Source organism: Chiroxiphia lanceolata, chromosome 4 (assembly GCF_009829145.1).
Source record: "Chiroxiphia lanceolata isolate bChiLan1 chromosome 4, bChiLan1.pri, whole genome shotgun sequence".
Lineage (NCBI taxonomy): Eukaryota > Metazoa > Chordata > Aves > Passeriformes > Pipridae > Chiroxiphia > Chiroxiphia lanceolata.
Window position 1 is genome coordinate 50,910,590 of NC_045640.1, and position 13,520 is coordinate 50,924,109.

Genomic DNA, 13,520 nt, shown 5'->3' on the forward strand with positions numbered 1-13,520 from the left:
GGGCAGCTTCTGTCTTATTCCACAGGAGTATCAAACCACTGCAGTAACAATCAGTGTGTTGACCATTATGCCCAAGTCATGTGGATACTTTAATACTTGAACCAATGCTAAAGTGTCTGCACAAAAGCAGAAACAGCAGATGCTGCCAGGACAATGACACTCCTGATACTTTTTAGCTAAAATTGACCAGCACATATACCTTTTATTGACTAAATATTTCCAAAATGTTCTGTGAGTTACAAGTCTACTTCTCCTAATCAATTCATAACCTTTTACAGTCAGTTGTGGAATAGCAAAAATAAACTAGGCATATCAAATGCAAAATATAAACCTCAACATCACTGACGTCAACGGTTTTCTTTGAACTCAATTAAAATGAAAATAGACTGGGCGACAATATTGATTTTTTTTGCTTTTTTATTTTCTCAGGTGGTAAAAAATACTTTTTCTTCAACCTTTGAAAAGGAAGATGCTACTACCATTGCAAATGCATAATTACAAAGGCAATAAAAAATAGCTTAACTCTGCTTTTTTTCAACAGAATTTTGCCATGCATTTCAAACAAGTACATTCTAGGAATAATTCATAGTTTTATTCCTATCAACAGAAAAGAGAAGAAAGAGGTTTTTCAATCATTGTATTAAATAATCTTCATGCTTTCCCATTATGTCCTTGTGCCAAAATTATAGAGAGATATAGTAAACATTCAAATGATTTCTAATTATATAAATCCTTGATTTAATTCCCCTAGGTGAATAAGCTGAAAATAACACAATCCAAAAATACTGTAGTCTTTCCATATAGACTATACAGAAATAAGAGCCTGTGATCCTATTTGGAAGATAACCAAAGGCACTCATTTTAGGTTCAGGAGGACAGTTCCCATTATTAGGAGCCCATATAAAGTAAACCACATGTAGGATGGTATGGAACTTTTGCATAATTCACTGGCATAATTCATCATAGCCTTAATTGTTTATTGCACTGTCAAATACATAAGATCTAGTTTCCGAAAGAAAGCATTCACTAGTGCCATTCCCTCAGATGGAGTCTTAAAACATTGGCCAGATTCTGGGAGAGCCTTCAGTGAGGATTAAAGGTCCCACGGCATTTTCAGAACTGTGTCAGTAAGTGGACTTCAGAATCAACTATCCCTATTGGTAAACAAAAGAAGATATGATTGTTTTGTTTCCTCCACACCAAATCTCATATTTGGTTGGAGCATGGAAGTGAAGTGTGCTCCATCACTCATTCCAGGTCAGGAATAAGTGATGGTGTGAATTTTAAATATAAAAGCACTAGATCAGCTTTTTCATTTTTTTTTCAGAACTAGATCTCAGGTGGAAAACTATGTCCAGTAATGCCAATCCCACAACAGCCACTCAGAGTTGCTTTCTAAAGAACATTAGAAGTTTATGCTACTTAATTCTGAAGACCAAGCCAATGATACAAGGCCATCTACCTTTACTTGTTCTCTGACTTACAGAAAAAAGCTCTTAGTCTGAGCAGCAGGCATCAACATATTGCCTAATATCCAACAATCTCTTGTGAGGAATTGAGACATCTCTTTTCAGATAAAGTAACATAGGACTCGTTGAAAGTTTTCCTCCTCACCCCCTATCAGATGCTTGTAAAAATCATGTATTCTCAACAAAAATAAAACTCTGAGAAAAAAAAATTACCCATTTTCTGCAATGGGACAGATATTTCTTGACATGTTGAGAGAATCTCAAAGTCACTGCCAAACCTGTGTTCTATCCAACTTTGGGAAAACATAATTTAAAAACTGTAGTGGCTAAGGTTATTCATAAAAAATGTCAGAATTGCTTTGATTTGGGGGGGACCCCACATTTTAGCATTTGTAAGACAGTAATCTGATTCAAAGCTACTTCATACTAGAACATAGTATCTTTTTTGAACTTTACAGCTTAAATAACAATTGAGTTCTGTCTGCAACAAGGGATTCTGCAAACTGAAATGAAAAGCAGTTTCTTTATTTCAACAACTGAGAAAAACAGATGGAAAGCATAAGTCAGAAGAACAAAACTATTTTGAGAATTGGAATTGACAAGGAACTTACCTGACTGAAAGACTTTCAAGTTCTCCCATTCTTTCTTCTCCCTAATGTGCATCTCCTTCAGCTATTAAGAATATGTCCTTTCTATGGGCTAAAAGAGAAGAGAAAATCCCTGAGCTTGTCAAAGTATCACAGAAATCAGTCCTATCTCTGTAAAAATGCCAGTAGAGTCATATTTGCATCCCAATCTGCTTGCAAAAGATAAACAATTTACTCCAAATAAGCACTGTGGAGAAGCAAAGACATATCGGTCTTCCCTTCTTTCTTAGTGCACAAGTGCCATGGATGTGCCCAGAACTGGGAAGTGAATTTACACGTGAGGAGAAACACCTTTTGTAATTTTAGTTTGGTATTTTACTTCTCCCAAAAGAGCACAGAGCAGAAAGAGGAACATGTTATGAGTCCCAGAGATTATCTGTGAACTGTGTTTAAGTCGTATTCATGAACAAATAATATCCATGAGTGGGTTAACGAAGACATTATTACACTATGTGAGTTCTTAAATGATTTAGTTCTCATTTACATATGCATAACACCTAGGAGTAAAAGTTCTGAAACTAATGAAGTTGTACTGTTGATATCGCTGCAAGTGAAATCAGAAGATAAATTACTGACCTTGTAGAAGCAGCACTACCAAAGATGACTCAGAAAGGCAATAAGGAGCTGCAGAGAAGACTGAAAAGGAAATGATTGTGTAGCCCAAGTCTTAGCTATTGATGATAAATCAGTGCCTTGGAATGTGAATTGTTATGTTCCTCAAGAAGCAACTGAGTCTCTCAGAAAAATATATTTTATTCCTGATCTTTCAAGAGCTACTCTCAATGCTACATCTAAATCACTCTTTTTCTAGCTATTCTTCATTCAAAATAAAAACAGGATGGAAAAAAAATGTATTTGCTGCTTTTTCAGAGTGTAGCAGAATCTGTTAGTTCCTTTTCACTTTTACTGCTTCTAATGTTTCACAGCAAAGGCAAACCTTCAAACTCCAATTCCAATGTACTTATATCTGTTTTGCTCTTTTAAATATGTTTTTTTTCATTACATACCATTCATTAATGAAAGAATGCTTATTTACTTGGACAGGAAAGATTTAAAGGAATGGACAAGACTACAAAGTACATAAATTAACGCTTTTTTCCTAGACATAGTTTTTCTTAGACATAGGCAGCAGAACACGCTGATGAAAATCAATATATCAAATAAATACTCTGATTTTCCATCTTATTACAAATCTAGCCTCAAGACTTGCATAAAGGTTGCACAACTGAGAGACTCAGTACAGTTCATTTTAACAGAAGTACTGCCCTCTTTCCTCCAGCTATGCTGCCCACAAAGGGAGATTGAACAGAACACCAGGAGAAAATGGTGCCACTGGGACACAGGTTGATGATTTTCACTGCAATTCATATCTTGGAAAGCTGTGTAGTGAAATGGTGGCAGGAACAGCTATACTTGAAGCTAATCAAGTGAATTCAGTAGTTTTCTTCTCTGCTTACTTTACAAATGTTTCTTAATGCACAAGAAGCAATCCCTTATTAACGAATTCTATGGGACACAGAACAGAGGGGAAAGTAATCGAAAACTGGTAATATCTCAAAAAAGTAAAGCAGAACAGGCCTATTAAAAAGAACTTCTTCTTTTTTTTTTTTTTTCAGAGCCACAGGTTTAAATAGTCAAAAAGCAACCCCAACACTGAAGCTGTCTTTTATACTCTGCAGTCGAACCTGAGAAGTGTCACTGGAGGCTTTTTAGTGAAACATCACAATGTGCTGGGAAAAGACAAGCAGGTTTTTGTGGCAAATTCATACTTAGCCTGTTTCACTTCTTTTCCCCATGCCCTAACTGAGTTTAATGGTTTACTGGCACTTGTTATTCAGGTTTTATACCAAAGAAATTCAAGGTGCCCTGGGTTTATAGACCTTGACATCACTTTCTGTTCATAGTTATTGATATAATCAAGAAATGAAACAATACTGGAAAGACCAAGGTTACGGACAAGAACTGCAGCCATAAACTGCAAGGTATGGCCTTGAACACTGTGTATGCCTATCTCTGAAAGAGAAAAGGACATTGGGAATAAACTCCCTCCTTTTCAGCTTTCTCTTATTATTTTTTTCCTTCATTTCTGCCAATACATAGTCATTCTTAGACGACAAAATGAGAACAGATTGGGGCTTTTTGATTCCTCTCATAACTTGTGCATTTAACTTCAAATTTAACTCTAATTGCCCTGTGTTTCAAACAATGTTAAGCTACACAGACTTGCAACATCTCACTTATCTTCTCCTAAGGAAATACGTCAGAGTGCATTGTACTACATGAATATTCAAAAGAATGACAACTTAACTTTGACTTTTTTTAAATGTCCCTTTTTACTGGAAAAATTCACACTTTTTTGTTCCAAGAAAAAGCATTTTACACATTAAACCCCATCTTACGTCTCCCTTAAACATACATTTATCAGTGTATTACCATTCACAACAGTGGAATGCAGACTTATACATCCTTACGTGACAGAAAAATGATACAGTAAATTTTAGATATTTTTTGATATTTATGAAAAACAGCTGCAAATCTGAATGATTAAGAAGTAATGTGCTTCACCATCTGTCATTCAAGTGACTTGTTACTTCACAAATTAAATCAAACACTAATGGCCATCTAAAATCATCTTTTGCTTGTCGTCTAGTGTAACTATTTGCTTCAGAAATTTCTGCTTTCAGGATGATGATGACTTAATATTTAATCATGGATTTCCAGACAGAAAGAGCAACAAGAAAATCTTACACTAATCTCACTGTTTTTAAAGATGAGTGTTTTGTTTTAAACAAAACAGTAATCTTGCAGGAAAAGATGTGATCTTCTGCAGATGATTTGGTATTTTGCATTTCAGAACCTAAAAAAAGTTAAAATATTTAAAACTAAAATCAAATTACCTAAAATTGTGACCAAAAAAATATGGATTTTCCTTGTAGTGTAAAAAGCTATTTTTGGATTTCTGGTTCCTTGAAGAAAACGTGAAATACTACATTTAGCGGTAATTTAACACAAAACTTCATTCATTTGGGGTTAATTTTTGCAGCAGTTGAAATCAAAGTGCAATTTTTTGTGCACATTGTGAAGGTTATTAGCTTTAAGAGTCCTTTAAGTTACTCTTGAAGTACTGCTTGCCTTGCCCTTCAATATAACATGGAAAACTAGCCAATAAGAATTTGGATGTTAGAAAAAAGACAACCAACCTTCTTTTGGAAAATGTTGTTAACACAACTGAGTATGCCAAACTGGCAACCTACACGCTTACTGTGATTTCTAACCTCTCTGGGACACGAGTGACACAGTGTTCAACAGGATTAAGCTACATTATTTGCTGGGAAGCTCTACTGTTTTGTTTCTCAGCACTGCACAGACAAAATGTTCAGCGTAAATACAGATTTCCCTGTCTACACTTTGAAAATTTGGAGACAAAAATCCTTTCATTTAGTACCTATGATATTCCAATTACGAATAATTCTAGGAATAATTTTACATGGACAGCTGGTACTGTTAGATTTGCTAATTAAATAACAAGGTAAGTCCTTAGGCTCTGAAGTGTTCTGGAATTACTGAAGTCCTGAACAATGTTGAGGCAATACTTATCATTCCTGGCATATCTGTAAAAACAGCAACCAGCAAAGCGCACCTATAAATCGATGGATGCAGAAGTATTGTAGTAAAACTATGGAGTTAAGTCTTCTACCTGTAAAACGTGTGCAAGGCACAAGTGTAAATCCACAGCAGAAGAATAGTGGAAGTTATGTCCAAACCAGTGAAAAAGAGATGTCATTTAATGATAGACTGTGATTTGACAACATATTTTTATGGTTTCATTTTAATACACGGTTTAGTCCAGAAATGTCTGTTCATATACAGTCACAACCTCTTCCCTGACCCCAAAAAATTGCTTATACAGTCCCATAAACTTCTATTTATGCCTACATATAGACACACAGATGTACACTTAGCAAAGGTGAAAGTGACACTATGTTTTAGTGTGTTGTCTTCTTTTATAATAATACCAATCTTCCTTCTGCAATGATTTCCAATTAACTGATGAAAAGTGCTTTAGAAGAACCGAATATTAATAATGTTGTATGTGGGGTCAGATGTCCCTTTTGTACATGGTAGCGATGATCAATAGATATATTAGCAATAATAAGTATTCCTGTAAGCAAAATCTTGTACAGTACAGTCCCAGCCAGCAGGAAAGATGTTAACTGGGACCAGATATGAAATGAAAAATTGCTTTATTTTTCTTACAGGAAGGTGTAATATGAGTTAAGGAGGGCACCATAACATTTATATGTAAAATGATGTAAATACGTCGGTTGAAATGTTATAAAAATATTAACCAAAGATATGTAAGTATGGGAAATTTTAGCTCTTTGGTTTTTTCCCTCTGGTAAAACTAGAAACAGTAGGAAACAGCATTTTTTACAGAGAAAATAAAGAAACTGTTCATAGAGATCCCTGTTATTCCTCAGTATTCACAATAAAAAATGAACAAGAGACCTCCCAGCACAGATCCAGCGTGTCTGGTTTCATTTTAGCCACAAAAAGAAAACCTGTGGTGTAAATGGGTGACATATTGTGCTGAAAATGGTAGCTGGGCTAGTACTTGACACAGCTGAAGAGGGAAAGACAGGAGTGAAAATTTTACATGACTTGCAAGTTTTCTTCAAGTGTTTCCTGCACAAAGCAGAGCTTGTCTTCATTTGTGCTTAATGGAAACTATGGTAGCTAACAGATGTTATGATGACTGCAGAAAACAACAAATTAGGATCACCAGCCAAGGGAATTGTTAGCTTCTGAAATTAGACAGGATACTGCAGTTGCTCATTTCCTACAACCTAGTGTTACTCAAATGATATCTAATAATTGGGGACAAGAAATATACTTGCTGACCACAGCAGCAAAAGACATCAGGGTCAATAAAGGCCAAAACAAGGTGTCCAAATAAAACACCCAGTAAACTTATTCCATGATGAGATGTACAGAAAGAAAGTGATATTTTAGATAGACAAATATAGGTAGCAAATATATTACTTGTAAGAATCAATACAAATAAAATTAGAGAAGATGTTCATGTTCTTTTTCTCAGGAAAAAGAGGATCTCCAGCCAAGAAAAAAATAAGTAAGAGAGTCAGATTAAAAGGGAAATCATATAAAAACATATTCATCTTTTCTTTGACTAACTCTAATAATCAATTGCAAGAACATTTTTAATGGATGTTGAAATGCTAATCCAAATAAAAAAGGCTAAATATCATTATTGCTTCTTTCTTTCAGGTGGTAAAAATGATGATTGTGGTTGTGCTGACATTTGCCATCTGCTGGCTGCCCTACCACATTTACTTCATAGTCACTGGTATCTATCAACAATTAAATCGGTGGAAATACATTCAGCAAATCTATTTAGCCAGCTTTTGGCTTGCCATGAGCTCTACAATGTACAATCCCATTATCTACTGCTGTCTTAATAAGAGGTAAGAGCTAATTATGAAATGATGTGCATAACTTCAATGAGAATAAAAATGGTTTAAATGGGATAAAAGATGAATATTCACTTGAACAGTTTTCGGTAAGTTGGAAAGAAAACAAAATGCAAAAAAACTTTCTCTAGATTTCTACTTGAAATGAATACCAAAAAAACCCAAAGGTGTGCTTCCAGTAAATACTTTGGCCTATTTAAATTTCAGAGCAAAATTCAGTTTTCTGAACCCACCTCTTCCTATTTCCATATGCAAAATTCAAAAATCTATAGCATTTTAATATATTTTGGCTTCATCATGGCTGGGCTTCGCGAACGAAGATTTGGGAAGGCTTTATCCACACTTGTTACAGTATATTTTTTGGCTTACACAACATTAAAATAACAAAGCAAAGACAGTCAATAGTGATACAAAGTGCAATCTGTATGTTCACTAACTAATTGTAGCTCCAATTTTGTTTTGCAATGCTGGAAGGATATAATATAGAATGTGATTTACTGTGTTTTGTACACCTCACCATTAGATTTCGACTGTGCTCTGAGATGAGCAACAGGCTAATAAAACAAATATTTACATTCTCATTACTCAACACCTAAATTACAGTACTGTTTGACAGCAATGCATTATGCTCTGAATTTCAAAGGTACTGCACCTGTTGAGTTTGATGAGATTTCACAGATATTTGCTAGTACAAAACTACTGCATTGCAGAATGAACTCATGTTTTTCATTTCAGCTAGTTGGACCAGGATCTAAACAAATATCATCCTGGCTGTCCTGTTCTTCAGTATTTCTTCCAGTATTACTTGACAAACATCACCAAGAACAAGAAGTCATTTCACAAATTCAGTTAATATGAATCACTATTCATATTAATAAGTAATCTTAAATATTATTTTAAATCTCTTTTGAATTAGCAGCCAGTGCCAAGTTTAATTACTGACAAGCTTCATACCAATTTTGCAAACTATTTCTAAAAACCCCTAAAGATCATGCAATACTTGACAAAAGGAGTGTAGCTTAAAATGAAGCGAACAAATCCTGACAAGATGTTATTGGTGTAAAAACACTGCAGTCTTCCTCCCAGATAACCTATGATAATTAACGTTCATGATCTTTTAAAAAGGCAAGGTAATGCCTGATTTCATACAGCCTTCTGCCCCTTTTGATAATTTATAACTGTTTAAAGAAGAGGTAAAGTTTTAGCATGCCAGAAAAAACCCTTACTCAAATGGCATATTTCCCAGTAATTTCAACAGAAAGCAAATTTCAGTCTCCAGTGTGTGCAAAATCAAAGTAGGATGAGACCTCATATTTTCCCAATTACTACGATAAAACTTCTAAAACAATTCTATTTTCTTCAAAAACTTTTTATGACACTGTTACAAAATAAGCTATTAATAAAAAATTAGTATCTCTGATGTGGCTTACACTGACAGTCATACACTGCAAAATTAAATATCTGGATTAAAGAATACAACCAAAGAAAAACTAATAATTTTGAGAAACACTAAAGGTCACCCTGTTCAGAATTTAATGCAAGAATGAAATACTGTTGACAGTTTTCTTATAATTAAGTTCCATATTGAAATCAAGAAGCCGGAACATCTGCTTCCTTTTCATTTAGTAGGAAAATAGAGCTTGTTGCTGGGAGTCAGATCAATTCATGTAGCATTGTTACCTCTGCTGGACCTAGTATCAGACAGAGTTATAACACCTATCACCAGTCTCATCTTCTGGGCTAATTAGGATATTACTTACATATCTAGATAAAGAGACATTTTTTTCAAGATGAGGAAAAAACATGCCCTGAATCCGAAAGAGGATGGAAGGAGCCAAGAAAAGTAATACAGTTTAAACATGTTTAGGTTTTACAGTTCCCTTCACTAAATCTATTGCCATCAGAGGTTCTTTCAATATCTTTCCATAATGTGAACTGCATGTAAACAGAGCAATGGTGAAGAGCAAGCTACATGCTTGTCTGTCATCATGCAAGAACCCCATGGCAAACTGAAAAAATCAAGGAGGAAAGAAAGTTACTCCTGTAAGATCAGTCAGTATTCACTGAAAATTTAATTTTTATTTGCAGTCATCACTGTGGTATTTGAACCATTGCTCCAAAAAGCTTACAGACAGGATAAACAACACAGCTGATTATTGAGAAGAGAAGCAAGACAAGGGAGAAAGTCTGATAAGCTTTAGGTCTAGGTGAAAAGATGTTCTTTTTCCACTTACACATAAATATACAGGGAATTGGTTTTCTAATATATTAAACTTCTACAAACAAAAAGTAATGATAGTCTTTAAGTAAACCTCTGCCTCTGCACTGAAATAAAATAACACTGTACGAATATTGCAAGCACTAATGCACTAAAGCCTCAAAATTCCCATTTGTACATTGTTCACAATCAAATTTCAACTTTCTAGGATCCTCTTTAATTATTAAAAAGTATTTTCTAAATATTTTAAATGAACAATTATTAGTCATTACATCATTTCCATATAAGCATCTCTGCTAAGAGGGAAACAGAGAAGGGATGTTGGAATCTGGAAACTGGGATGGTATTTTAGAGAAAACAATATTATGAAGTTTCTTGATGAAAGAAGATGAAAATGTAGGTGCAGATTTCATCAGAGGTCAAAACAAAACAATTTCTATGAAGACAGTTCTATGAAAGTTGGTGTTTGTTTAATTAGGCACGGGTAAAGGACAGGAAATTCATTATCAAGGAAATACCAATGTTGAAATGCAGGTAAAGCATATAGAAAATCAGAAACTGAAAGCTGTTACCAGTATCTTTTTTTACCTTACTCAGACTTTAGTCTAGGAAACTCCCATTGACTTCACCACATCCAGGACTAGGGACAGGGTAACTAGCAGAATCAGTGTCCTACCAGCACAGTTATGTTTTCAGATGGAGGCATGTGGCTGGGTCTCATAAGCACAGGCTTTCATCAAGCATCTTTCCTCCTAGGTTCCGAGCTGGCTTCAAGCGAGCTTTCCGCTGGTGCCCCTTCATTGAAGTGTCCAGCTATGAGGAGCTAGAGCTCAAGGCAGCCCGGTTTCATCCCACCCGGCAAAGTAGCCTATATGCTGTGTCCAGAATGGAGTCCAGCATGACAGTGGTGTTCGACACTAATGATGGAGACAGCATGCACGCCAGCCACAAGAAAAGAGCTCCTCAGAGGGACTTGAATTTTAATGGTTATTCACAGAGGAATTCCAAGACTGTCTCCACAGCCTCAAGTCTCATCAGTTCACTGCACACTTCAGCAGATGTGTATTCCTAAACATTTCATGGTGACAGCTGCTAGAAGGGCAGCACTGGACAATCGTCTCCTACTTTGGGACTAGATATTCACACCACGGGAAAGCAAAACAGATTCCACTGACAAATCCCAGCTATAAATGTTGTGAGACTTTTATGTATCACTTACTTTTTTGCTTTGGAGACAAAGAAAAATTTGAAGACATGCATATGCCTCAGTCCAAAAGCACAATTGCACCTTATACATAACAATGTCTGTAGGGCTTATCCAAAATAAGCCAACAGCATAAAAAACATTGTTTCAGTTGCATCTGACCTGTGGCATTTATGTCTTACTTACTGAAGTGTAACTGGCCTCTTTACTTATTGAAGCTGAAATGTACGATGTTTTCTATTATGTGTGTATTAACTCTACAGTAACAAAATTACATGAGATTTGATAAAAAATGTCTTTATAACGAAGATCTAATGAGCCCCAAGTCTATTAAATTTACAGTTTAGCCCTATTCCCAGGCAAATAGACAAAATGCAAGTGAATGAAGTTCAGCTCTGTCTGCAACAGTACAATTTTTCAAATATATAAGAAAATCGTTTTCATTAAACATGAGAGCATGACCAAAAGACTAAGTTAAATTCTACCAAAGTTTCCATATTTTTGAGCATTATACTCCAATGGAATGTGTACTTCCAGTAGGATGTACTGCTTTGATAAATGTCCTCTAGCTTTGTATCTCAGTGTTGTGTAAGGTCTGCCTTCAGCCACCTTAACAGAACCTTCCTGATTGACTTGAGAAAGGTCAAAAGGTTTTAAACTGGAGATTCATATATAAGAAAAATACCACTGTGGCAATGGACTCTTCTCTGCAGAAGATAAAGTAACATATTTCAGTATGAGAAACTTTCACCAGGAAAAAAAATATTTGGGCTATTTTCACAAATTTTCCATAGGTTGATGTATATAAAAATACTCCTCTGCCTGCATCTGAAAACATGCTAGGCATTATTACCTAGACACTTTCCTATCAAATTCAGCCAAAATCCACTGACCATCAGTGGATTTTGCAAAGTGCAAAGAAAGCTGAACGTAATAAAAAAGGGACCAGAGAGCAGACTTTGTTTTAGTTAAATCACTGTGTCAGTTGCCTGGATCAGCTGGTTGCGTGATTGTTTGTTCTCAAATAGTTAATCAAAACATAAGCAGATGAGTGTGAACGTCTTCCTGCGTTAGCCAAACCAGCACAGGGCAGTAAGATCTGGCTGAACCCAACATAGTACCAAAGCTGAGCAAATAACAAAGAGAAGTTTGAAGAGAGAAAGGCTGGAGCTGGCTTTAGTCCACATTCCTTCTCAGTGACTGGGGATGATCAGCATTGTGACAGTGAGCATATCATAAGAGACCAGTAACAAGAATCATGTTTGTATTGTGATTCATCTGTATAGTCAATTGCTATATTCTATATTCTATTGCTATATGTAATTTGTATTTGTATTGTGATTTCAGTGCACTGTGGTATCACTTACTAAATCAAAATCCTGCAAAAGGTAAAATATCTTCAAATATGTAAACGTGGTACATTAAACCCTCCCTGCATGGAATAACTGAAGAACCTGGTCACAGAGTATTGTACTCTGATAAAAATGTATCACAATTCCAGACTCACACTTTTCCTATCCAAGGCCTGATCTTAGATCCACTGAAGCAAAGAGGTTTGTTTATTTATGACTTTCCTTTTAAATGTCCGTCCATGCTTTTCAACAGTCTGTGTTCCCGAAAGAAACAGCTGGTTTTCATCATGCCATTGTTGTACTCTCACTTTTCCTTTCTTTTTTTTTTTAAAGTGTGTAGTAATCCAGCAAGTGTCATGCAATGCCTATAAAATATTTTTTAATTTTTTCCCCTTAATTAATCTGTTTAAAGTACTTAAAAACCTTCACAAGATGTTTAACAACTCTGTTGAGAAGATCCAGGATAGGCACACACACAGAAAAAAATGACCCTAAGCATATTAACCTGGTGGTGATGTATTATAAATGCATGCTGTGAAATCCTCTGTCTGCTCATGCACAACTTTTGAGGAACATGCATAGAGAAAATGTATACTTGTTAAATAATCTGTGTTTTCTAAAAATGGCTATTACAAATTCAGTGTTGACAAACATCAATACACAATATAAGTTTGAACAATATAAGTTTGTAGTGAGATGAATTTATTGGTTTTAAATGTAGAGTATAAGTTTGGAAAATCTGTATATAACACTACAGCATCATAAATCATCTTCATATAACTTTTGCGATCCTTGGTTGACAAATATCAAGAAAGCAATGGTGACTTCCTCACACTTGTATCTTCAATGACACAATTTCACTTTCCTAAGTGTTTTATGATATGACTCTTGGACAAATAATCCACTTATAATCATCTCACTATATTTTGGTGGGTTAGGGGTGTCAAAAACACCCTCATCATTCCTGTAATTCTACTCTGAAGTTATAGGATATTCCTGTACAACCAATGAAGAAATCTGTGCTTGCAATCACAGCATTGCTTTAACGGAACATTACAGTGATACATGGTGTAAATCCATCTCTCTCAGCCCAGAAAAATGTGCAGGGTTACACAAGGGTTCAACAAGTAGCACAGCAAAA

At 35.3% G+C, this 13,520-nt stretch overlaps 1 protein-coding gene across 1 annotated transcript in view; it reads left to right on the forward strand.

Annotated features, from left to right (window-relative positions):
• The window catches only part of TACR3 (tachykinin receptor 3), a 34,960-nt gene extending 23,476 nt beyond the window's left edge, over positions 1–11,484 (forward strand). Inside the window, exons 4-5 of the mRNA XM_032686050.1 lie at positions 7,403–7,599; positions 10,580–11,484. Of these exons, the coding sequence (XP_032541941.1) occupies positions 7,403–7,599; positions 10,580–10,895 (513 nt within the window). The 3' untranslated portion in view covers positions 10,896–11,484. The remainder of the gene's footprint in view (positions 1–7,402; positions 7,600–10,579) is intronic.
• The last annotated feature ends 2,036 nt before the right edge of the window (positions 11,485–13,520 follow it).